The sequence below is a fragment of the Serinus canaria genome, chromosome 6, assembly GCF_022539315.1.
Source record: "Serinus canaria isolate serCan28SL12 chromosome 6, serCan2020, whole genome shotgun sequence".
In the NCBI taxonomy this organism is placed as follows: domain Eukaryota; kingdom Metazoa; phylum Chordata; class Aves; order Passeriformes; family Fringillidae; genus Serinus; species Serinus canaria.
The window spans coordinates 27702150-27729781 of NC_066320.1; the positions used below are offsets into that span (position 1 = coordinate 27702150).

At 35.8% G+C, this 27632-nt stretch overlaps 1 protein-coding gene across 1 annotated transcript in view; it reads left to right on the forward strand.

Annotated features, from left to right (window-relative positions):
- ATRNL1 (attractin like 1) overlaps window positions 1–27632 on the forward strand; it is a 431686-nt gene that overhangs the window by 94284 nt on the left and 309770 nt on the right. Inside the window, exons 15-19 of the mRNA XM_009087164.4 lie at window positions 154–335; window positions 9040–9253; window positions 10027–10215; window positions 14665–14883; window positions 19360–19497. Coding sequence (XP_009085412.1) covers window positions 154–335; window positions 9040–9253; window positions 10027–10215; window positions 14665–14883; window positions 19360–19497 — 942 coding nt within the window. The remainder of the gene's footprint in view (window positions 1–153; window positions 336–9039; window positions 9254–10026; window positions 10216–14664; window positions 14884–19359; window positions 19498–27632) is intronic.

Consider the following 27632-nt stretch of genomic DNA (forward strand, 5'->3'; position numbering starts at 1 on the left):
ACACTTGATATTTCAGAATTTACATGATGTGAGAAGGGAAATTGAGTGTGGGATGCATTTAGATTTATGATCTCAGGAAGAAAAAATTCAGACTCCCTTGGGTTTTTGAAGTTTTTTTCCGAACCAGCTTTAATGGTATGCTTTTTGCACCAGCTCACCTGTGTGGAGAAAGATGGAATCACATTGGAGATGCCTGCCTGCACATAAATTCCAGTCGGGAAAGCTACGACAATGCCAAGCTGTATTGCTACAATTTGAGTGGCAATCTCGCCTCATTAACAACCTCAAAAGAAGTGGAATTTGTTCTGGATGAAATACAGAAGTATACACTTCAGGTAACTTGAGGAACTGGTAATTGGTGCTTATGTGAAACAAACTGGCTTTGAGAGATCTGTTCTAGAGTTTTGTCCAAACAGAGGACAGCTTATGCCTTCAAAGAAATGTGCTAAAAGGTGCTAAAGACTGGAACAAGGCACGTGTAGGATATTAAGGAAATCTCATATTTAAAACAAATCACACAGCAGCTCCCAAGGTTTCCCCTTACCAGATTTAAATGCTCCAAGTTTCTCTTGCTTGGAAGAGAATATTTGCTCAAGAGAATGGCTGGAACACTGCTTTTGTGTCCTGGTTTCAGCTGTGATATAGTTAATCCTGAAATTCAACACAGGCAAAGGCAGGGTCCAGCAATAGGGATGCATAACCCCCATGCACCAGTACAGATGTGACTTCTCCAGAAAAGGCAGTGTGCTCTGTAACTGGTTTGTGGGATCAAAGGGTCACAGAGAAGCTGCACTAATATGTAAAACATGTAGCAATTCCTTGCACAGCAGCACTGGAATTAGCTGGAGCTAATTAGCTTTCTCTAATGATGGTGGGGGAGAGAGAGAGAGCTGAAAACTCTTCCATGCCTCTGGCAAATACAGCAAGCTGCCACCAGAATATTCCTTAGAAAAATGATCTATATTACTTTTGTGATCTGTGGAGCAAGAGAAGGGAAGAAAAATCATCTCTCCCTGGGTGGTCAGGTTCAATTTTTTAGCAATTAAATATTCAAATGCTTATTGTGGTGTTTAAACATCACTGGTTAAAGTATATGAAATGTAAAAATGCTCAGAAATATGAAACCCAGCAGTGAACACTCAGGTGGGATGTCTTAGCAGAATATGATTCTGATTTCTACAAGCAAATCAATTGTTCTTAGCAAGGGACATTTTGGGAGTGTGTATTTAGTTTTGTAGAACATGCAGCACTTTGTCCATATAAAATCCTCAAATTTTTAAGTAGTTAACGGTTTTAAAGTTACAGGAAAATAAAAGATAATTGTGGATAATAATTAAAGCTTATATGAAACTAGTGTGTGATTTATGAAGTTGTTTTGCTGCAGAGGAGTTGAGTTAATTCAAAGGAAACAGCAGTTAAGGATTGCCTTTATGTTATTTCTGAATCTGAGAGCAAGATGTTAGGGACACATATTGTGGACAAAAGTAGTCTTTTATCCTTTTTATCATTCCACTGCAAAATGCAGATTCAAACATAGGTTATGTACTTGAGATTTTTGTGTTTTTTTCCAAGTAAATATAGGAACAGGACAGAGAAAGTATTTTTTACTAGAAATACACTTTTTTTCTATTTTTTTGCTAATGAAGGAGAGAAATCATTCAGTGTCAGAAGTTCTTCTCTGAAATTGTATTTACTGCAGCCTTGAGATGCATTTTGTCTGTCCACTCTTTGAGTTAATGTTGAAAATGTAATTGAAACAAAAACAACAGAATGATGCTGGCAACATGATTGCTATGGTTATTTATTTTAGCACCTTTTTTCATTTTTGCTTTCCTTTCCCCTAATTGCTATTAAAACACTGCACAGGATGCCTTCAAGTTAAAGTGTGATAGACTATTGATATGACTGATTTTGCCTGACTGGCTTGAGGTGTGAATGAGAAATAGCTTTTTTTAGTGTTTGGAAGCAAGATTTTTCTTACATTTCAGAACTTAGAACTTCTGCAAGGTGACATCCTGCTGAGCATATCTTTATTTAAATGAAGAACATCCTGAACCAATGAGGTGATATAAATTTGAGATACCTCAAATACAGTTTACGCAATTGTAGACAAATTTATTCACTTTAAAAAATCTATCTTGGATTAAACAATCATTTAGCTGTCAGAAACTTCTAATGAAATTCTGCCATGAATTATCCTGGTGTTTTCAGTGGCACTTAGAAAAGATTTTTTCATTCATATCTATCTGTCCAGCTGCATTTACTCAGTATGATACAGCCTAAATGTATTATCAGGTGTGACAGAGGCTCTCTGAAACTTCTTGATCTTCTTTTGCCTGCCTTTCCCTCTCCAGCTGCAATCATAATGATTTAAAGAGTGAGATTTCATTTTAGATGGCTTTTTTCTGTAACAGGTGCTGGTGGGGAGTTCACAAATGGAGTCAGAGCTGCTGTAAGGTGGACACCGTGGTTTTAATCTCTATTATCTGCAGTAGAGTTTGACTTGGGTGGTTAAATGTTGAAGGCTTTAAAATCTTTTGCCTGGGAAAGAAAAAAAAGGTTTCAGTTTCACCGGAAAACAAAAAAACTTTTCAGGATTAATGAATGTGTCAGAGCAGCATTTGGAAATAAGAATATGATTCTGACTTTATCTCCTTGTTATTTGGTATTCTTGTGCTGAGAAAAGGATAGCAACTTGGGTAGCTGTTGTGTATTTTACAAACTGTCAAATAGTATCAGTGAATCTGCAGCCTGGAAGGATTTCAGCATTCTTTATTGTTAACAGAAACAATGTGATTTTGTAGATTATTTCCTAATACACAAAGTCCCTCTTCTGGGAGAAATTTATTACAATTTCTTTATCATGTTTAGAATAATAAATTGATGTGTTGAGAGGATTCAGAGGGAGGGGGCTGCCATTGTCTCCATACCCTCTCCAGACCTCATTGTGTATAAATAATTTCTCCTAATACCAATACTAAACTGGAAATCAATAGGTTGCCTCCTTTTACAAGATAAGGAGAAGGTTCATTTGGTACTAAAGAAAGGGACAAAAGAAAGATCTGTGTGGTATGAACTCAAAACACTGTTGAATTTGCAAATGTATTTTAAAATTATCACCAGCAGTTTAAAGTCAAGTTTGTACTGTTCATGAAAAATAAATTAAATTCTGTCAAAGAATGCCAAAGTAAATGCAATGGATAGGCTGCAGATTCCCACACCAAAGAAAAATTACACTTAAGATTTTTTTCTTGCATACCTTTATTGACCTAGTAAGCAAAATATTATGAAAGGGAAGATTTGAATTTCTCTGAAAAATAGATTAAGCAGCAATATGAGGTTAATTTATTGTTCCTGCTAATATTCAAATGTTGTATATTCATTTAAAAGTGCAATTAGCTCTCTTGGGAGTTTGCTTGCTACTGTGGGATTTAACTAAAAATAATAATTTTCTTGTTAGCATGCAATAAATTCTGAGAAGATTTAGTTTTGGTGTAGTAAGCACAAAGGAAGAAGAGAGCAGTTATACACAAAGCCTTTCATTATATAAACTGTTTGCAACTTTTCCTTTGACTCAGAGCTCACAAGGCTAAGCATCTTTTTTATAAATTACACTTGAGTGTAGGTTGCAGTTAATTAGTGAGCTTTGCATAGCAATGTTACTCCTTGTTAGCTCCAAGTATTCTCTGAGGGTTCTGTGTTTCTGTGGTTTTATAATGTGTGTGATTGTGGTGAAGTTGATATCTACTCTTGGTTTCTGAATTACTCCCTTTAGAACAGTTTCTACCAGTCCCACTTTCCTATTGTGGTTTTGGTAGTATAATAAATTATTTTAGCACTTGGTATTGGTTTTACAGTTGTTGCATTGACTGTCCATTAGCTCACCTATAGTTTAACTGTCTTCCTACATTCAGGATTAGGGAGCTCAACTCACTTTGGATGTCTGAGAATGTAAATTTCCCCCTAAAATTGTCCCTTATAAAGAAGAAACCAAAGTCTCTCTGAAATACTAGGTAATATCTCTGTAGATGGAAATTGGTGAAGTTCTAGTTTTTACAGTTTGCCAGATTGTATGTTTGTTTTTTTTTTAACCAGTTGGACTACAGAAAAGATTAAAAAGAGTAGGAGAATAAGGTGTTCTCATGGCCTAACACATGACTCCTACTATTAATTGTATCCAGGTTGCATCATATGTGTCTAATAGATCCAGAGACACTTGAAACTCATGAATCTTGCTTCCACTGCTTAAAATGTGTCAGTCAGTGGGTAAATATTTGCAAAACATGGAATGTGCTGGGATCTGGCATAGTCAGAATTGCTGCAGTTCAGGAATGGAAAACCCTGCATAGAACACATCGTTTCTCTTCACAGAGCTGCTTTTTCAGGGAGTAGGTTTTTTGTTCAGAATGGTGCAGAAAAGAGTCAAATTAACTGCGAGCAATTTCTCAAAATTGTGAATGTTGTGGAAATATGGGCACTGAGAGGCCACAGTAGTTAAGTTTAATTGTATGTTTCATCCTGGAGCAACAAATCCAGGAGTTCAAACAATTCCTGAGAAGTTTGTTGAATTTTGTTTATAAGGTGTTGTGGTGCATGCAATAGAAAGTGACATTAGTGTTTTATGCTTTTTTCAGGACGATTTGAGGTCCAAAAAAAAAGGAATTTAAGTAAAGGTGCATATAAATTTTTTGAAAGAGACATATACTTCCTCAGTAATTTGCATAATTAAGAAACGGGAGATTTTAGAGCCTCAGTGGTAGTTGGCTATTCAGTAAAGGTAGTATTCACTTCACTCATCTGCAAATTATTCAGCCCTCATTAGTTTAGTGCTGAATCAGCAGTAATACCTGAAAAAATGTGTCAGCAGTAGAAAGGATCCCTTTCACTTTAGATCTCAAAGCAACTTAATCTGATTTAAATTCTCTGAGGAAACAGTGGATTTAACATGACCTACCAGCTTTCTAGTTAAGGTTACATAATTTTCCTTTCTAATATGGTTCCATAATTACTATTTAAAAACAAAATTGATCTAGAATAAGAGAGGAGCATTTTTTTTTAAGTTATTAGTGATCAGTTTTTTAATAGATTCCTGATATGTCCAAAAGTTGGCTTATGTTCAGCTTAATAGCTGTAGCTGAGGTTACAGAATGTTGTTCTGTTGGTATGCATTGTATGATTGCAATTTTGGTCCTCTGTCAGGTGAAAATAAAGCCTTGCCCAGCAATTTTTCTCAGAATTTAATAATTCTGAAATATTTGTCTCATTTAAAAAGGTTTTTTGGCAACTTGTTTTCAATGTTGTAAAAGATGGTTCTGTGAAAACAGGTAAACTACGACTAGCTGTATTTCAAGCACAAATAAAAAGTTTCTAAGATGGGCTGTGGATTCTAAAAGATAGATAGAATGATATGGATGGGAGGACAAACATATTCTAGAGGTGGTTCCAAATTTTAAATAGGGTAGTGGGATAAAACTATACAGTATTTCACAGTATATATTTGATTATGTTATCCACTGCAACGTTAGAAAAGCTCATTACAAATTTTTTCCAAGGTGGATTTGAGCACCTGCTGTGTATTCCATTGCTTTGGGAATTTTTTTTTTTTTTTTTTTTAACCTGATTTTTAAACTTGCCTAGAATGCTCCTGTGTGAGCCTGTTGAGTTGCTTGGATGTTATTTTAAAATGAATTCTATATTACAAATCAAGGGAGTTTTTATAGATATGCATATATAGAAAGAAAGAACAGGTCTTCTGAACTCTGAGGAGAAACGTTCTTCCCAGTTATATGTTGAGTGAAGATCACCTGAACTTCCAGTAAATGAGTTGATTTGCACTGTATTTTTCACACATCTGCTTTGGTAAAAAATATTTTTCAAGAGGCCTGGGAGCTGGAATCTTGAACCAGCAAGATCTGGTTCCTGAGAACTGGCTGTCTCATTTCCTTCCTGCCTGGTCCTCTGCAGAAGCATCTTTGGCAAGAAATTCAAAGCAAAGGAATCAGTTTTCTACATTAATTTTGCATTAAATGAAACAACCATAGAGTTCAAGTGAAGGATGTTCATCCCCCATTATTTCTTAAGCCTGAAGAAGAAACTGGATTGGCATTTTCAGTTGGCACATTTGATGTCCCTTGGTTGCTTCAAGTACTTTGAGGTTCCCAGCTATTCTGACTAAACCTTTCATCAGTTTGGGAGATAATTTATACTAGATTTATGCCTTTTTTTAAAATTTTATTTTAAGAAATTATTTTGATAGCCACAGAACCCTGTAGTAGCTGCAGGTACCTCACATGGAACTTCCTGAATGTTCTTCTTGTGATATGATTTTTCCTGTTGGCTTCCATGCAGTGCAGCAGCAATTATTTTGGTGATAAACTGTGATGATATCCACACACACACTCTGCTGTTGCCAGCAGTCTTCACCTGTGGCCCACCACATGATGGAATTGATGCCACATATTTGAATATGCATGTTAAGCTCATAATTGAAACATTTGGGAGGCCTTACTTGGATAATCTGTGCTTGGCATCCTAACAGCATGGCCTGAGTGGGCCTGCAAGGTCACAGCTTCCATGGGGTGCATTTGATAAGGTGCTCATCAGCATTTAGGTCTGTACTTTGATGGTTTATCCTAGCAGAGAGCCAGAGATGGTACATATGGAATTTGAGATGTCTGACATGATGACTGTAAGCTGTCCAGATAGTCCAGCTATTAAGAATGATTATGGCTGGGATATGTGTTGCTTTTGCTGGAAGTCTTTAGTTCCAGGGATGCTGCTTTTATCTCCTGTGCTTGCTTTGGCTTTCATGATTCTCCCCAGGACTTTGTCATCATTAAAGGGGTTCCAAGACAGTCTCCTACTCAAATGGAAGAATTTATTTCCAAATATCACTGCTGCACTGTCAGTTTTCAGTATTGGCTCACATACTTTTTCACCATAGCTGGAATATGATCCCTGTTTTTTTTTTTTTTATATACTGATGCTGAGGCCAAATTATTTGGCAGTGCAATTGAAACAGTCAGTAATATGTTAAAGGTTCTTTTGGCTGGAATCCCTCAATCCCAAAGTAGGCATGTAGGGTTGGTTTATGTGTGTGTTTGTCAGCAATTTATCCTGCCTAAGCCCTTGACATTATTTCATATGTGCTTGGTGTGCACACTCAGCATCTACAGGGACATGTGTAGATATATGTGTAGGTATCTAAGCTCTTCTGGTCCATGTGGACCACATAAAAAAACAGGAATCTAGCCAACTAAACAACAAATAAGACAACAGATGTATTGTCTACCATTTTCCAGATGCCCAAGTTCCACTTCTACTGCTTGCATCATGTTCTTTCTGGTATCCAGGACGTGTGAGTTCTCTCAGACACCTGGGAAATTTGTCACCTGGGGTAGTAATGGAGTTAGGAATCAAATACAGAATTAAGACACAAAGTGGACAGTGGTAAATTTGCTGAATGTTCTTGTTGCTGTTCAAGAGTCTCCCATAGCATGTCTTTTGGAATGGAACATTTTTTGTCATTTTCTGGTTTATTTAAAATTGTTGTGTCCGCAAGCGTTAGAAGGTTAAGCAATTTTTGTTTGGTTTTGTTTGGTAAAGCAATTTTGGTTGTTGTTAACTGAGAGTACAGAAGCAGAAGAGAGCATAGGGACTTCATATTAGGGAGGTCAGGAATACTGACTATCCACCTACTGATTCTTTTAATAGGTATTTACCACTGGTATTTCTGAAACAAAATTAATAATCCTTCATATTTCAATTTGCTCTAACAAGATGGGGGAAAAAAGAAGGAATGCTCTGACTGTGTGTAGAATTAGGAATACTGAAAGATTTTCTTTTCAGTCATGGGTTAAATCTGAGTGGCCAGAGAAAATGTGAGATCAAAGGTGAAAGATCAGTGATAGAGAATGGCAGTAACTCTTGGTCCCCTTGTGGAATACATATCTAACAATGGCAGGTTCCCTTTAGATGTATTATAGTGTTTTACTTGCCTTGTAAATTACCTTTACTTACCTTGTAAATTAAATCAGTTGTGAACCCAATTCACAATCAGATCAATATCTCTGCTTTGGAGCTGACAATGTATGTCCTCTGCCTGGGCAGGCAGCTGGGTTTGGTATTCTGGCACCCACCTGCAGTCATGTACCTGTCACAGCCCAGTTGTCTCTCTGTATCTCTCTTCTCTGTGTTTAAACTGGGCTTAATGAAAACTGCCTGCACAGAGATTACATGTGGAAATGTGTTTGGTTTGGATGTCTTGAGATTTTTACACCAATGCTGACAAGTAATGCATGTAGATTTATCCTGGAACAAACAAATGCCTTTTTTCCTTAAAATCTGCTTTTTCACTTGCTAAGTGTGTAAAGATGAAATTATAAAAATCAGTAGAATTTGTGATGTAGTTTTACTCATACATTCTAAATATGTTTTAAAAATGTGTGGTTTTAGCTTTTTTTCTAGACTATGTTTTATAACTTATAAATCAGCAATGAAAGTATATTCAATGTGTATTTAACAGCATTGGAAATGTAAATGTGCCACTTTTATGTCTCTCTGAATTGCCTAAAGTTGATCAGTATCAGCACTATGGACTTTAGAGGATGGAATATTGATCCTACTTTTTCCTGAAATTTGATTTTTCTGACTTGCTGTTAACATATGTGTATTTTATTATCCACAGTGGCCTAGCAATTAGTAAATGTACAGTAGCCACTGGGAAATAACCAAACAATTTCCTTATGACCTGTGTCCAATGATAGAAATCAGAATTGTCTTTCAACAGAATGCAAGTTTTTAGTAGAAGAGAAGCATATAGGGAGTGGAGTTTTTGTTGGGGTTTTTGGAGATGTTCAGCAAGATAGAACAATTAAGATAAAAACTGTGTGGACAATGATTGATGAGATGATAAAGTGAGTTAAGAATTTTGAAAGTGTGAAGTTGTTGCTGTTGAGCTTTTTTTTTTTTTTTAATTTTTTATCAAGACAAAAAGCATTTTAAATGCTTCTCTTCCGTTTGTTTCATTTCCATCCATAGAAAATTTCCCCCTGGGTGGGATTGCGCAAGATCAACATCTCCTACTGGGGCTGGGATGACATGTCCCCTTTCACAAACACCACCCTGCAGTGGCTCCCTGGAGAGCCCAACGACTCTGGCTTCTGTGCCTACCTGGAGAGAGCAGAGGTGGCAGGGCTGAAGGCAAATCCCTGCACTGCCATGGCAGATGGCCTTGTGTGTGAAAAACCCGTTGGTAAGGAGCCTCTCTGTCCCAGGAACTGATGCTGTGGTGAATAACAAGCTCTTTGGGGTTTCATTTGCCTAAGAGGGATGTGGAGACAATTTGGATTAAATAATTACAAAAATATATATTGTTTTAGGATTTTTTGAAATAGCTGTAATCTATTAGTATTCCTAAAGCAGTACATATTTATTTGAGAATTGGTTCATGTGACTTATTTTGCATTACACCAGAAATCTTATTGTTTGCCTCAAAATCAGTAATAGTCAATGGTAACAGTAGCTGTAACCACGTGTGGAGATATTCAGCAATGCTGATGTCTTCTTGCTGAATCTTGCTGAACATTAGTGGATATCTTAAAGTTGTAAAAGATGGGCAAATCCAAAATTCTGGTTTCTGTCTTTTAGGTTTGTTTGTGTGTAAAGTTTACTATGACAAACAGTCACTTGGCTGTTCAGGTTAACATACACTAAAATTGACTCTGTGAGCTGTTGTCATGCTCAATTTTGCATATTAAATTTTGTAAAATATGATTTCATTTATATACAGAAACCTAAATTTGGACCTAAATATTTATAGCTAGCTAAGGAAGCAACTACTTCAACAGGAATTTTTCTAATGGAACAAATGGTGAAAGAAAAAGGAGATTGAACTTGTGTTCTAACTGATAAAATATTTGTATTATAAAATAATAACAACAACAGCATCATCAACAACAATAATAGTAATGATATTTTATACTTGTACAATATATTATTTGTATAATAAAATATTATCCTTTCCAGTCAGTCCCAACCAGAATGCCAGGCCTTGCAAAAAGCCCTGCTCCCTGAGGACAACCTGTTCCAACTGCACGAGCAACGGCATGGAGTGCATGTGGTGCAGCAGCACCAAACGATGCGTGGACTCCAATGCCTACATCATCTCCTTCCCATATGGGCAGTGTCTGGAGTGGCAAACTGCCACCTGCTCCCGTGAGTATCTTAGTGAATGTTCATCTTCCTAAATGTATTGTTAGGTTTATTTTTCACTCACAAGAGCTGGAAGGATTCGGCACATTCTCTAGAGATAAAAAGATTTTCAAGTGAATGACGTTATATTGCTACTAGTGTGAGAAATCAGTGCTAAGTATTCTTTTCTTAGATACAGATAAAATGCTGGAAATTCTTTGAAGTATAGTTTTTGGAAACTGTGAAAACTACTTATTTCTTTCAGATAAATAAAAATTACCATGATTGTTTGTATGACCAGAGTTAGTGTGACAAACAACATCAATGAGCTGGAACTGTTAAAATTAGATAAACCAGTATGTAGAACTTAGACTTGCACAGTATCAAGTTATGAAGAAGTGTGCTCATTTTTTAAGGTTTAAATGTTCTGATTTATATTTTTCAGATTCAGGCTATGCTATTTTCCTAACATGCAAAGATAAAAGCAAAGTTTTAATAAGGATAGTGGTAGTCTTGAGAATATTGTAACACAAATGCAAAACAAATGATCTTGGTTTTCCTTAGATTCCTCTCCCTTGCTGAGGGGCATTATTAACCCTTGATCTGTAATAATTAACTCTTGCAGATTGTTCATCCTCTCTATGGAAGTAGAAGGAATTCTATTAGGCCATCAGGCAGGTGGAGGAGGTACAGAAAACTTCTGTCCTGTGTGACCAGACTGGGTCAGGCTGCATTAATGGTCAAGGTTTCCCATTTCATCCTTTGGGGACAAGAAGCAAGTGATTTCTTACTTTGTCAAGGAGTCAGGTTACTTCCTGGATGTCCCCTTTGGAAGCACATTTCATCAGAACTTGATGCAGTGTCTCTGGGAGAATGAGCAATCTCCTCCAAGTCCCTTTCAGTCTATCAGGCACAGCTACTCCTTGCCAGGCTGGGAGTGACTGGAGCCAGCCCTATGCAGCTCCAGCATTCCAGGGTTTATTGGGGCCATAATTGATGTGGCTGGAGTGAGCTGCCTGGTGCCTTAGATTCTTGTCTTAGATGAGGTTTGTTTAGAACAAACCCTTGGTCATTCAGAAGACTGGTTCTTAGAATTTTTCAAGATTTCTGGATGGTGCCTTTGGACTCTCCTTATTGCTGTACTCTGAGAGAGTACAGAGCTTTTCTGGTTACTTCTGATTTCCTCTCTCTCTCAATAAAAGTTTTTTATATCAAATTTTTTATTTGTGGTTATCTTGTGACAGCATTAACGATCTTGATGTGCCTGTAAAAGGAACCATTGATATATTCTAATCTTTGGAGAGAAAAAGAGCTGTTTGTAGCAGGCCACTGCAAATCAGGGTTCAAGGGAAATAAGGCATAGGAAAGCTTTTCCTTCAGGCTAAAGTGGCCAAGAGCCCATATTCCTCTAATTGAGATTCCTTCTTCATCCTTAATAATCATAGAATGTGATGAACCAGGACCATGATGAGCTTTTGTGGTAAACTTTTCGGCTAAGTTAGTAAATTTCAGGTATTAATACAGGTTCCAGTGCCCAGGTTCAGTGTAACAGGTAAAATGAACATTTAATCTCTTGTCAATATGTTTGGAATAATAATTCTGTAGTTATATAAAGGTTTCTTTCCTATAACCATTCACAGAACTTTTGTTTTCCTCTCCTGTATAAGAATCAATTTTTTAACTTATAAAATATTGATAGTGAGTTGTGGCAGAACTTAAAATAGATTGCAAATCTGGAGATAAAATGACAGAATACCACATAAATGATGCTTATGTTTTTGAACTAGCAGATACTATGTCAGCCTGAACTTTCAGTTCAGTTTTCCTCTTTGTGTAGTGTTTGCATATCATACTGATTCAATTTGTTTGGGGAACATAAGAAATTGTTTTTAATTTGATTGTCATTTTTGTCAGGTCTGTAAAAGTTTATATGAAATAAGGCAAAAGGGACTTGCTATATACCAGTTCAACATTATGTAAAGGCGATTTTGTATGAAAATGTACTTTATATTCAACAAATCAGAAAAAAACAAGTTTCTGTGGCTGTAAGCAGTTTTCCCAGAGTTTTATAGCATCAGATATTTTGCATTTAAACAAGAAAATGCACGATCAAATGAAGCATGGTTCAGGTATTTTGTTAGTCTAAAATGACTGGAAAATTTTATTAGGTAAATATATCATTATTGCTGCTGGAATAATGAATTATTAAGTGGATACCCTTATCAAGGAATAGTGTTTCTACTTGAAGAACAGACTGGAACTATACCTTTAAAAAATCCTCCTTGTATTTAAAATTTTATTTTTATTTTGAATGGCTAATTTCTGAGCTTTTGGATGTTTTGCTCTGAATGAAAAAAAAATTCAGACAAGCATGTATGATTTAAAATATTAAAAAAAAATCAACTGAGAACTTCACATTTATTTTCGCAACTTGGAATTAAAAATGAGGAATGCTGTTTTATTGGTGACATATTGTCATTTTAATGTCTACTTGCCAAAAACTTCCATTTCCACTCTTCCCTACATCTTCCATCCATTATGACTTTTGATTGAATAGCTGACAGTTGAACAATCTTGGACCACCTCTAGAATTTCAAAGAAAACAAAATTGCTGCTTGAATATCCCCTTCTTCCATCAACAATTGCTTCTCAGCTCTCTTCAGTTTTTCAGCTGAATGCCACTACAGATAATAGCTGAGGATTTTCACTTTTGGTTCTGCTTTAGCCTCTGTAAAGATAGTGCAGCTGATACTTCAGGCCTTTATAAATAGCAGCATGAGTATAAATAGCAGCATGAGATTTATTTGGCTTGTTTAGAGTGCATCTCTGAAAGGGCAAGCCAGCCAGTGCAGAATGATGGTCTTCATTTTTCTGCTGATCTTCTAATGTATTCAAAAGCTCAAATTTGTATCATTCAGCTTCAGCTCTGATGGTTTAAAACTGATTTTTCACGTTTGACAATTTGCAACAACAGTTGGCCTTTTCCCATCCCTGCTATTTTCCACATCTGGGAAACTTGAAACATTTCCTCCTGTTTGGATTCTTCCAAGTCTATTGAAGAGCTCTTGCTTCAGCTTTCTGTGCTATTAAATCCTTTTGAGATTCACTCAGACTCTTCACTGCCTGTTTTCCTGATACCTACAGGTATCTTTAGATTGTGCAGTATTTTTTCTTTTAACAACTTTCATTACTTTAATACAATTTTAATAGTTGCTGAAGGCAGAGGAGCTAGCTTTATTCTGGTCTCAGTTAATTTGCTTAGCAGAGAAATCATTCTGCTTAGTATTCCTTTTGTGGAGCAGAGGAGCCCAGGTAGCTGTGAGCATTATTTGGATGCAGTGTTCTGGCTGCAGCTGAGCCAAACTGGGAGGTTACCCTCATGTAGGAGCCATTTGAGTGTCCTTCAAATAACTCTGGGAATCTTTAAATTACTTTCTTCTTTTTAAAAATAAACTTGGATAATTCTGGCTTCACAGCAGGAGCTTACCTTCATGTGTGCTTTTAAAATTTAATTTTGAAAGCCTTTAAAGTTAATGTGAGGAGAGACAGGGACTCAAAGTGATCAATATTTGAATGAGTCTGATGTTAATTTGATCCAAAGTTACAACAGTAATTAAAAAAAAAAACTTAGATGTGTCAGAAAAAGCTTAAAGAAGTTTGGGAACATTAATTGTGTTCTTGAAGTTACTAAAATGTTAATTTCTTATTAATAAAAAATGACAGTAACTTCAGAATAGGAATTTTATTTGGTTCTAAACAGATTTGAAATATGAGGAAGACTGTTTAATAATTTTAAATAATGGAGTATAAAAGATCTAAAGGATTATTTAGATTTTAGAATGCAATTTTAAAATGAAACCTGACTAACTGATGAGAACCTTAGGATATAGTTAATTTAATATGGGTCTGAATTACGACTTGTTGCTTGAGATGTGTGGTTTGCTAGCATATTTAAAAGCTGTATGTGAGAAGACTATTTGTAGGTGAATACTTAGGTGACATCCAGGGGTACTTTGTGCCCAACATCGTTTTTGTATCATTGGAATGATCCTGTGGTTTTTTTATATTTATAAATATTACCACTCTTACTTGGTTTACTGACCTTGTATTGAACTCTAGTTTTCCTGTTGGAAAGGCTGTTTATCTCAGTAAAATTAGTAATAAATGCATTATACACTAATAATAAGGAAAAAAAAAATTTTGTGTGCATAATGAAGATGAGCAATATTCTTCTTCTATTTTCTTTGTTGATTAGAAGTTTTTATAGTGGTATAGCAAAAACCTGCTGCATCTTTTGTGGTCTTTAAGGATGCACAACTTTTAATGAAAACTGAGATATTCTTACTAGGATTACTGATTTTTCTTTTTTTTTAATTTGCATAAGGAAAAGTGTTAATTCTCCATCTCCTGTTTTAAAATCCAAGCATCTTATTTAAAAAACAATGCATTAATATTGTGTTCTATGTTCTAAAGCTCAAAACTGCTCTGGGCTGAGGACCTGTGGACAGTGTTTGGAGCAGCCAGGGTGTGGATGGTGCAATGATCCCAGTAACACTGGCAAAGGACAGTGCTTGGAAGGCTCCTCCAGAGGCCCAATGAAGCCTGTCAGTGTCCACTCCAATGAAATGGTGCTTGATGCTACTCTTTGCCCAAAAGAAAAAAATTATGAGTGGTCTTTTATCCAGTGTCCAGGTAAGGTTTGCTTCCATTCTTTCTTACACATGAAATGAGAGTTTAAGCACACCGAAATAATGTGATTGTTCTAAGTAATGCAAAAAAAAAATTCATGGAAAACTCATTGTTTACAAAATATTCCCTAAACAGAGTGTTTGTCTACTGAACACAAGTATAGGTTGACTTGTGAAATGCAGTGCAAGAAGTTTAGCCAAAATTGCCATTAATTTGTAGATAAGTTTTTACCCACCCTATCCTTCCACATTTAGAAATGAAACAAATGAATTTTCTTCAGCTCTTGCCTTCTCCTGGCTTCTGCATCCATCAAGGAGTGGAACTGGGGGAAAATTATCCCTAGGAGAAGACTGATGGACACAAAATTCCCTCCTGCTCTTGCAAGTCCAGCTGACTGTCAGAATGGGGGGCTGCCAAAACCTGAGCTGTGCTTCCAGCTGACCTTTTAGACACTCAAACTGAATAGAATATTACCTGCTTGTGTGGCCTTAAAAAGAATCTCTGAAGTCTAATTTAAGCCACACCAGTCTGATTACAATATTTTAATTTTTTGAGTTCATTGGAAAAGTAAGGAAGATATCAGGTGCTGTGACAGTGAAAGCAGTGCTGTGCAGCCTCCTGTGTGGAAATCCTCCAGCCCTGACAGCAGAGTGTGGAAGCAGCTGTGGAGAACTGCAGGCAAATGAAAAGCACCTAGGGACTTTGACAGTCCTCCAGAAGTCATTTACAATAAATAATACTGTTTAAAAGACAGCTTGAAAAGTTTGTGGTGATTTTTTTCTTTTTGTTTGTTTGGTCTTTTTTGTTTTTTTTTTTTTTTTTAAAGACTAAATAGTGTAACCGTGCTAAAGTTATTTTTCCAGGAAGTGTTCAACTGCTGATAAGTTTGGAAGCTGGAGCTTCTGTAAGATCAGTACTTTTATGGGTACATGCAGCTGTGTTTGCTTTCTTGTCTGCTTTTTTCCTCAGTTTATTCTCTCTGTTGTGTATGCATATATATAGAGTGAGGGTTTAAAGCCTTAGAAAAATGAAGTAAAATATGAACCCCACTGAACACTGCTGCATATTTTCAGTTAAAACCAAAGAAACCTTCCACATCATCTCATACTACTTCCTGAGCAAAGAAGCTTCTAGTATGTTTCTGGAAACAACAGAATGACATTCTGTTGTTGTTGTATAGAAATTATATTATTTAGTCTATATATTGATATTGAGGGATTGTTGACCCTTCTGTGCAGTGCATAATTTCTGCCACTACTGAAATCGAAATAGATAAATATATTGTTTGTCTAAACAGCTGTGTTTAAAATTATTCTTGATGGATAAAATTCTGTGTTCATTGTATATTGTATTGTTTTTGTCAAGAATTTACAAAAGATTGACTTCAGTTTAACATTCCCTAGCTTTATGAGTTTAAGGGACAAATAGTACAGAATTCATAGCATTAAAACTTCAATTGATGTGAAATTTCTTTTTGATCTGTTTAGGCTAGAGGTTTTGTTCCTAAGATTTTTGTTTTCATTTTCATAGAATATTTTCTGTAGTGGATTATGCTAACACAGTGTATTCTTAGCCCAACAAACATTTGATGTACTTGAAACAAGATAGAATTATGCTAACTCTATGTAAGCCTACTGAACAGTTTGCAGTTAGGATGAAAATATAAATAGATAGTTTATACCATGCAGTTTGGAGATTATTCTGCCACATTGATGAATAGTTGGCTGAACCATTTCTGGTCATTCAGGCATGCACTTATTTTTCCTTGTGGTCCATATTCATCCTCCTTATAGGGCCTCTGGGCAATTGTGCTGCTGATAAAAATTCTAAATTCCTTCTCATTTTCTGTTTGTTCAAAACGTCACAAATAATATCCATCAGGCAGTATAGGAAATGTTTCTTTTTGTGACTGGTCACTTTGAAATCAACAGGTTTCAAATAAGCTGTTTCATATTATTTCTTTTGATAGGAATACAATTTTATTTTCATCAGATTCTTAGTTTAACTGAACTATTGTTATAAATAAAATTGCAAATAACATATATATAAAGAAAAGAAAAATAGCTTTGACATTCACCTTGTGAGAAGAAAGGTTTAGGTAGAATGCAAGCCCAAGTTTTTCCTTCAAGTCTAAATTTCTCCTCTGAGAAGCAATGTGAGTAGATTCTAACTAGTTTGTTTAGAACTAGATGAATATCTTTATACTAGATCCAGATTGTAACAAAGACACCCTTTTCATAATTTTTCCTGGTTTCAACTATTTTCTTAAAACTATAATTGCCAACAATTGTCAGCTTCATCAGCTATTTCAACACAGAGGTCCAAAGCAAATTAGACATAAAATTGGTTCTCTCCAGGGCAGCCTGACTGAGGATTCAGCTGAAGCACATTTTTGTGTGTGAGGAAAATGACTTTGTTGCTGTCAGTGATGTACATTAAAAGGATTTAAGGAAAAAAGAACTTTTACAAATTTAACTCCTAATTCTTAATTACTCATTACTGTGTCTCATTAATTTAATGACTTTTTAAATTATTTAATACTGATGTCTCCAGTTTGATTGCACTGAACCAACTTTGAAATTTATTGAACTTGCACTTCTGACTTTTTCCAATGAGATGCAAATTTTTAAGGAAAACAGCAAATATGTAATGTAATTTTTCTATGGTGTGTCATATCAGTTGTGGATTGCCTTCTTATTGTGTATATATATATATATATATATATATTTAATTTGTTGTAAAATCTCTTCCATTTACTTTGACTCAACGAAATGTAAGAATTCAGAGCTGTCATGTATGACCAGATAATAATATGACTTGCAGAAATCTAAACTTTACAATTAAGGTTACTTTCATCACCCTGTATAACAGAAAAATTAAGAAACGTAAAACTAAGCATTAGCAAGAATAGTAAATTTATAAATCATTGGTCTACTAGTTAGAGAATATTAATATTAAGGATTTGTCCTACACTATGATGTAGTATTAATTAGGCAATCTTACTTTAATAGAACACCTCTTTAATGTACTATTAGTTTTTACTTTTTTGATTATTGGGCTGTATTTTTCTTTTACATTTGCTTTAAGTAATTTAATGTGTAAAACATGTACACAAACCCCAAACTGGAGCTGCAGCTCGTGGTACTTTTGTGTCGATTTCCCTGAGAATGGCAACAAACTGAAAAATAGGGAGACACCACAAAGGTGTCTAAAACTCAAGTATTCTTGGGAAGAATAAGGCTTGTGATTTCTAGAGATTGAGTCAAGATAGTGAGAAAACCTAATGGTACAGAAATGTTTAATACTTGTTTGGAAGATTGTCTAGGCATAGTTACAGAAGTAAGAAGAGATTGTCAACTTGGGAGGTTTTAATGGTTTATGAGCCAAGTCTGGCAATGGCTATAAATATGTGAAGTTACTAAATTATAAAACAGCTCTAAAAACTTTTAAATCATGCAGTGAGAATCCCTTTATTTTCCCTAGCCAAGACACCAATCACTGTGACATTTAAATTAAAAAATCCAAATTTTTTAAAAAATACAATCTTACTGTGATAGCTGTCTTCTTCCAAGTCTTCCACCCACTTTGGCACTGAGGAATCGACAGGTCTGACATGGTTTGACATTTGACAAGGTGCTATAATTGACAGATCACTAATCTGCTGGGCACCATGAGCTCTGAAGCTCCACTCTATAGAGAGGTCATCCTTCAAAACCTGGCAGCAGGATCAGTGTTGCTGGCAGGATTCACATTGTGATTTTGCTGCAGTACTTTCTGAGTTTCCCCAAAATGTGAAGCTCTGGTGCAAGATCAGTGGTTTATAATGATGTTATTTGACAAAAAGCAATTTTATGCTTTCAAGGTCACATGTGAAAAAATTATGTCAATAGGATTTCAAGTTTTTTCACTTTCACCAAAATGGACTGTAGTGAGGAGGAACTTGATGTGCTCCTATTGTCCTTAAAATTGCTTTGTATGTCAAAGCTAATGAGGGTCAGGACAAGTAAAATAAGATAATATTTAATTAATTTAGTTTGGAAGTTCTCTCTGCCCACTAGATATGATCAGCTGTGAGTTCATGTTCTCCATCACAGCAGGTTTTTAAATGCTTTATGTAGGTATTGGGGTTTTCATGGAGGCTCAGTTAGTGACTTACTATTCCTTCAAAGATTTCTGAAATGCCTGGACAGCATTTTAAAGCTGTAAGGAACAATTAAATCATTCCAATAGTAACAAAACCCCCTTTCTCATAACCCTCTCCTTCAAAGTCACATGTCACAGTCAGTTTTTGTGTGAATCCATCTTGTATTGCAGTGCTGTTTTGAAGAAGTTCTGTGTCAAAGTGCAAATATATTTATGCTGGTTATTAGTCAGGACTAAACTCAGAATCACATTGTACTGCAATTCCATAATCACATAGAGGTGATTTTGTTCCAAAGAGAAATTTACTAATGAAGCTTTAAAAACGTTGCATTCCAGCTTGCCAGTGTAATGGCCACAGCACCTGCATCAACAGCAATGTCTGTGATCAGTGTAGAAACCTAACAACAGGAAAACAGTGTGAGACCTGCATGCCAGGATATTATGGGGATCCCACAAATGGAGGACAGTGTACAGGTAAGTTCTACTGGAAGGAAAAAGAAAAATATCAAAATGACATTTTATGTAATGTGAATTTAATGTCTTTAATATAACGTGAAATTAACTTTTCTTTAAAGGTTAAAAGTTTATTTTATAGTACAGATGAGCTGATCAGCTAAAATAATGATTCAAAATCAGACTAATATATTTAAAGAGAAACTCATTCAGAGTCATTATTTTGCAATTGCTGCTCTCTCAGGAGGAGGAAGAAACTTCCTTGTTGGAGCAACACCTCAAATTATTTCAGAGAGATGTCATTAAATTCCATGTGAACAATCCTGTTAGAGGCAGTGAGAAGGTGCTTATAAATAAACTTCAGTGTCTGCCAGAATGGCAGATATGTGTAAATTTTTGATGCTAGTTGGAGGAATTACATATTTAACAGACTAACAGGTCTCATTTATGTATAGATGAAACTAAAAGTCCTGGTGTGCTGAGGATGGCAAGGCACCCAGACCTATTCAAAGTTTAGTTTTTAAGTGCTGCAGTGGAGGATTCTCCTTGAAGTGAAGGAGAGAATGAAGTCAGATACTCCAAGTGGGTTTTGTGTATTGCTGTAGGGCTACAGGAGCTCCTTCTCTTAAAAGTGAATGGTGAAAGGAGGAACATATTCACTATGGAAGCTCAATAAGGTTGGCTTTGAATCTAGGAGGGTGCTGGAAAGTTTTGTCCCATGACTTTTTCTTCTCCATTACTGATGTTTTTTTAACCAGACCTTTGCTTCTTCATTGAAAGGGTTTGTTGGTTCCTCAGCACTCTCATGTGCAGTAGGCAATGCATAAAGATTCACATCTGGTACACTCAAGCCCAATATGTAAAAATTGTGTTCAAGGGGATAGAAAGATTAATGTCTACCTTTATTGACAATTGAACATTTTGCTGAGGCTTTATGATGCTTTAAATAATTCTTAATAGTTCAGTTTTTCTCCTGAAGTTGACAAAATGTTCTTTTGCTGTCTGTATCACCTTTATGGCAAAATGATGTATTCATACAGCTTTTATTCTTCAGGGATACATTAGCTATCAACCAAATAAGCATTCCATCACCTTTAGTGAAATATGTGTGGTGCAATAATGGCTGAAATCAATTTATAAGACCAGTAAAATTATAAATTTTACAACTTGTTTTTTCAAACCTAGTCTGTAAAAATGCTTTTTTTTATTGGTAGACATGATTTTAACAGGAGCTGTTTTGACTAGAGAATGCTTTAAAAAATAAAAAATATAATTATTTCAATGCTTTATCTACTATGCTATATTGTATTTTTAGTATAGAGTGCATAATAAATGTTTACATCCTTAGGATATTTTGAAGCATGTCATAATTGTGAACTGTTAGATTTTCTACAGCATCATGAGTACTGTGATAGAAGTGCCCAAACTGTGGGCCAGGGATTTCTGCAGGAAAAAATACCAGTGATCCATAGATAAGTCAAATCAGGGTTACTGGGAATTAAGAGGATCTTGGAACCATAGCTGGGATCAGGCACAGTGGAAACATAAAGAAAGAAAATAATGGTTCTATATCTTTTCTCCTTCATTCTGCTAATGCTATTGGTAATGCAGAAAGAAAAACAAAGTTGGCTGGAAATTAAAACCATAATTAAAATGGAAATATATGGAGAAAAGTATGAGTTGAAGAAAGGGCGACCCAGTTAGAAGCTGAGCTTAAGTGTGACTGAAATAAGGAGAAAATAAGGCAGGAAATTATATGAAAAAGCCAATCAAAGGACAAAAGAGTCACAAGGAACTAAAAAACACCCATTCCAGTCCTCTTCAGAGTTGCATTTTGTGTCAGTTTGCTGCTGCCAGCTGAGTTTCTGGCTGGACCCCACCAACATCCCTTTTCCACCAAGACTCAGCCTTTGGTTCCATGGCTGCAGAGCACATGGTGTGTTTTTCCCCTGGAGCTCCTGAGTAATTACTTTGAGGATGCAGGTTGAAAACTTTGTAAAGGCATGACAAGATGATGACTATAACTGAGAGTACCTCTGTAATACTGTAATATTCTTCATGGATCAAGTTGCTATAGTTACAAGGGCATAGCTGGCTTTGAATTGGAGAGCAGTCAAAGCTGGGGACAGAGGCTGTGCTTGATCTCTGCAGTGCAGAGGTGAAGTTGTGTGCTCTGGGACAAAAACTGCAGGTCATTTCCATAGCACACTCATGACATTAAATAACTGTTTTACAGTGACCTGATGAAAGCACTGATGTATTCAGTGCACATATTACATTTCCTGCTGTCATGTTACATGTACTTGTAGGTAAAATCTGAGCTCTTAGTTTGACTGTTGGTGATACAGATTAAATGATTTGCAAGAAAACCTTCCTTTTTTATATAGGTTCCATTAGCCCTCAGGAAGGAGGAGGATGTGCATAGCAAGGCTTGAAGTCCTTAGAAAACTTTTATATTTTTCCTTACCTATGCCAATAGTTTCCTAAATACTTCCTGTTTATACTCCAAAAATGTAATTTAGAAAACTCTAAAAGAAATGACTGTCCACTTCTGAGTGATCAATTCTGTTCTGACCTTTGTCAAGGGATGGAAAATTCTGTTAAAATATAATTTTTTTTTCCCACTCTGGTACTAATGCTGGCTTTACAACTGTCATCAGGTAAATGATACATTTATAGTGGTATTGCATAGTGTTATAGTATTAAATTACTATGGAATGAGTAACAGTTGTTATAGAAAAAGATATAATTCAGATTCCAAAAGGTTTTGAATAGTTGTGACTAAAGAATGGGTAAAAAAGAAATGACTTTTGGGGATTTTCACTCGCTGTAATTGCTGACATTTCAATAGCTTTAAACAGATCTAAGGACTTGCTTTGCATCCTGATCTGATGCAGGCTTAGTAAATGTGACAAACCTTGCAGAAGGACAAAGAAAAGATGGAGGCATAATAGCAGGCTTCAAATGCTAGAAGGGAGAGGGAGATGCTAAAGTGCCTTCCCCCATGTCCCCATTTTGGTTGAGGAGGAAGTAATGGGATTAGGTTGCAACAAGAAAGATTAAGGTGGAATACAAGGAAAAATTTCTTCTGGTTAAACTGTGAAAGATTACCTAAATATGCTGTGAAATCTGCATTACCACTTGCACTATCCCTTTTAAATTTTCAAATGTCTCAAGCTTTGGAAATGGGTAGGGAACTAGCTGGTTCCACAGATTTTTCTCCAGCCCTAATATTCTGTAGTGTCTTGCAGTCTGAGATCTAGAAAGCAGGGAGGTATTGGGTGAAGATAAAGTATTCTGATTATTTAGGAAAATGAGCCATGTATAGCCAGATGGCTATGGAAATTTACCATATTTTGGGTCTTCAATGTTAATAATTATTTTTTTAATATTATTATTAATTACTACTTATTTTTGTATCTGTAGCATTTTAATTACTGTGGAGTTAAAAAGCTTTCCATCCTATGCAGGTTTCCCCTGTAGCTGAGACTCTGGTTTATTTCTGTCAGAAATGTGGTATTTTGGCTGCTGATGGGCAGTAGTTTGGCAATAGTCATATTTTTAGGAAATCATTACTGTTCTTTTTCCTGAAATAACCATACCTAATACCAATTACTCATTTATATTCTGTCACTTGAAGTCTCTTTTCAATACAGAGAATGAAATTAGAATTTGTATTCTTGGTGTAAAAATGAGCTTTATATTCAGTTGTCCAAAGATGTGGCTTGCAGTGAAGATATATGTGCTCCTTCAGTTCTTTCTGACATTTCATTGTACAAATATATAGTTTGAATTATTTTATATTTGATTCATTGCTGCATTCTGTACAAAAATCAGTAATAAATTGCAGGGGTCTTTTATGATAAGGGAAGTTCTGTGACTGTAATCTATTAGTTATCTGTTCTTATACTAATTAAAATGGTTTCAGGTAGTCTGTGGTGTCAAATAGGTTGCCACAATAGAAAATGAAATTGATTTCTTACCTTAAATTATGAAATATTGTAAGTTTGACAATAGGATTTGCATTTCCTTCTTGGAAACAAATGGTAGTGCACAAATTAGTAAGTCCAGACCCTGTGCACATGCTAAAGATTTGTTATCTAAGCTCCCTGTCCAGCAGAGAAAGCATGAAGAGAGGGTACCACCCAAGTTACCAGGTCAAGTTACAGCATCCTTTTTAAGCCTTATCTCAATGTGCAAGAAAATAAAAGGGAGGGCAGAGGTGAATTCTGAGCATGAGGGAATAGGGTGCTCTGGGAAAAGACAGGTTTGGGTTTCCAGGCCAAGCAAATCCATGGGCAGTCCTTGGAGTGCTAATTTCAGTGCTGTCAGCCTGTGCCAGAAATATTTAAGTAATTAAACCCTGTTGTGAGCAGAATAAGGCACATTCTCTGTTGTGCTAAAGATTAGATGAGAGATTCATAGCTCAGTGTCTGTTCTTGGCAGCCTTTCAGTCTGAGGTGTTAAAGAGATTGAAAGCAGATATTCCAAATAATTTTGATTAATTTTTTTCTAAATTTTGCTCAAGTCCCATTTAAGGGATGATTTTGAAGGTATGAATATTGAAATTTGGTAACAGAAAATTAATTCTTGAATATTATTGGATTTTGGAAATAAAGCAGCTTTGACTGTAGGTGGGAGCAGGTCCTGGCTTGCTGTCTTGAAGGTTTCTCTTGGTGTTTTGTTTTCTCCAGGGTCTTGCTCTGTTATGTGCTGCATTTCTGGGAAATACAGTTTTTAAATAGAAGTTTTAGAAAAAAATACAATTGTATGTGTACTACAGACTGCACATGTAGTACTGAATAAAAACCCACTATGGGAGATTGCTTGGAACAACTTTGTTTCATCTTAGTGATGTTTTTTAGTATAATCTTCAAACTTATTAATCATCTACTTAGTTGTCAGTGTTAAAAAAATTGCTCTAGCTGCTTATCACCTTGTCACTTTCTTTATGCATGGTATTTTAAAAAATTATCCTTACAGTTTGAGATGCCAGGAAAAAATTCTTTACAGTAGCTAATGACACACACAATGAATGTTTAATATATTTAATAATAATAAGATAATATAGGCATTTTTCTGTATTTTCATTTTCTTTAATAATGGGATAACACTCCAAGCAGCATTCCGTTTTCCCAGAATTGTGCTGCCAGTGTTGCTTTTGCAGGAGGAGGCTGTGAGTCCCAGCACAGCAGGAGAATTGTGTCTTAACTTGCACTGATTGTTCTCTAAGCAGCCCTTAAAGGTACCTGAGACACTGATGACCATCCTGTAAAAGCTTCCAGCCACAGGCTGTTGGGGTGACATTTTTGAAGCAAGTCTGCAGCATTTCTGTTGCCTTTCTAGATCTTTTCCTTTCTCTGTTATCACACACTGGACACTTGCAATACCAAAGGCAGCAGCTTCCCCCCACATTTGGTTTGTAATCATTCTGTTTGGAAAGATAAAGTTAATCTTTTACTGGAAACATCTGATTTTTTATGAGCTCTTCAAACCATTATCAAAAGTCAGTATGTTTTTAGCAAATATACACCATGTGTGCATCACCTGTATTTGTACACCTATGTGCATACATCTACACATGCTGCTGCTTGAAAGCATTCCACATAAACTTTGGCATCTAGACATGAGCCACCCAACTGGCATGTAACTACAGGAAATGCCTCAAGATATTAAAAAAAGTAAATTAGACAGGTACCAATAAAAGACTAAGTTGTCAGAATTACTTTAAAGTACCTTAGGTGAAGGACTTTGGTGAAATTTAAGCCAGCAGTAGATTAGTTGTACACATACATATTTGTGTTGGTTAAAAGAATAAAAACTAAAATTTATTACTGATGTGTTGTCACTGAAGTTATATCTGAAGGATGCTCTTCCATGGTGTTCAAATCTTGTTCTTCAGAAAATGTGATTATTCTGCTGAGTTACTGACAGCTGAGATGTGGGGTTTTGAGAGAAGAGGCCAAGAGTGCCACAAGCCATTACTTCAAGTGTCTGTGAAAGAGAAACCTGAGAAAGATGGTAAACTCATCCTGGCAGCAGATTGACAATGTTCTCCTTGGATTTTAGGTTCTATCTAACGTTTAAAGGTGCCTAATGGGTGACTTTACAAATTGTTTTCTCTGGCACTAGTTCTATAACTTTCACCTATTCAGCAGCGGCAGCCCTCATAATGTGTTTACATCGTGACCCTCTGTGGAGGAACTGATTCTGACTTCCTTCCTTCCTTCCTTCTCCAAAAGAAAGACTGTTAAAAGCTGCCATGGGCACCCTCAGGAACAGACAGAGCTCTCTTCCTGTAGAGCACAAAGGACAATCAGTGTGTTAGATATTTAGAAAAGGAATCCAGTTTGATTACCTTAAAGTAATTGTGGGGTTCCTTGGATTGGGTGCCTACATCAAAACCCACTCTAATGCACATACTTTTAAGTAATGTGCATTCTGTTTTTTTAGCAATAAAAGCATCCATTTGAATTAGGTTATCTATGGAAAAATAGGAGAAATATGCTAAGGAAAACCAGTTGAAAATAGATCCCAGGAAAATTGGCCCATAGAGCCCAGGATGATGTAAACAGGATACCTCTGTTTGCTCCCCAGCCATATTCTTAGAATGTAGTCACACATGTATATATGAATATGTACACAGCATTTGTATATGAAATTTGATGGACAGCAGATTACATAATTTCATACATTGCCAAAAGCAACCTGTCTTTTATAAAGGAAAAAGTTGATAACATGACAAGGAAAACAGTTTTTTATTCACTTCTTTTTCTAAACAAATTGTTGTGTATGTAGTTGATAGAAAGGTACCTACTAATTTACATTTTTCAAGGTTTCAAAAAGTTATTTAAGCAATGAGTGAACAGAAAACAGCAGTCTTAATTTTTCACTTTAACACTGTTGCTGTGTGGCTTTAGAATAACCTGTAGTTTGGGATTGCATAGGACAGGTATCAAATGGTACCTGTCCTATGCAATCCCAAGAGAAGCATCAAATGTAAAGCATCTGAATATAAATTTTTATGACTTTATTTAAGACAGTAAACCTAAATGTGAAATTGTTTCCTTAAAAATAGTTTTACTTAGTAAATATCAAATATGCCACCGTTGTACTAAGGTTTTTGGTCCTAAAACACCTGGAGACTAACAGCTTTAGGAACTGATGGATGATGCTATTGCAACAGGAAAAGTTGGGCAGGTGCTGTTGGCCTAAGAAGTGACTTTTGGAGTCCAAAAAGGAGAGAGAAAGAGTCTTGCATTTAAAACTCCATCAAGAGACAGCTGTAAAATTGGACTTTTTTCCTTCTACAACACACGGTTCTGTTTCAAAAAAGTTTCTGGTCCAAAATCTTATATTCTAGAGCTATGAGTCCTGTTTAAGGTAGGACTAACAATGAGGGCAAAGAGCTTTTAACTGACATCTGCTGGAAAAAAACAGAAATGTAGGGAGCATAAATATCCTCAATTAGCAGTAGAAATGTCAGCAAAAGCATTTACTTCTGCATCTTTCTAAAGTAAAACAAATGTTCAAATGGGAGTTTTGATTCTCTTAGAGTGTAAAATGGCAGCTTGGGATACAGAGGTTTTATAGAGTTTTTCTGCTTAGCTGTTTTAATGTCTAGCATGTAGGGAGTTGTATTTGTGGACTTCACTGGTGCAAGATCACACATTTGGCATTCCATCATTAGCTGTCTAAAATTTACAGGAAACTTTGTATTAGGTTAAATATTGCATTCTAGAAGCCCTCTTTTCACAGTGGCTAAGTATGAAATTAAAAATCACAAGTATCTTTTAGTCCAGGTACTTCAAGGTTAGTGACAAAAAAAAGGATTTTCAGTGGATTGGGGGCTTATGATACAAGACCACAGGAATCTATGTGAATAAGGGCATTTTATATAAAAACAGGTAAATGTTGGAAGTCAGTGGAAGAAAGAGTATAGTGTGCTCTGTGCTGTCTTAAGGTACTATAATATGGAATTAAATTTAAAAAAACCTGTCTGCTTGTGCCTTGGTTTATAAGAAACTGTGTCACAAGTCACAGCAAAACTCTGTGATAAGAAGCTGTAATTTAAGATTATTCAGACAAAGAAAATCTCTCATGCTAAGTTCCAGCAGATAACACAATTTTTTTCCTTCTGTACAAACAAAATATCA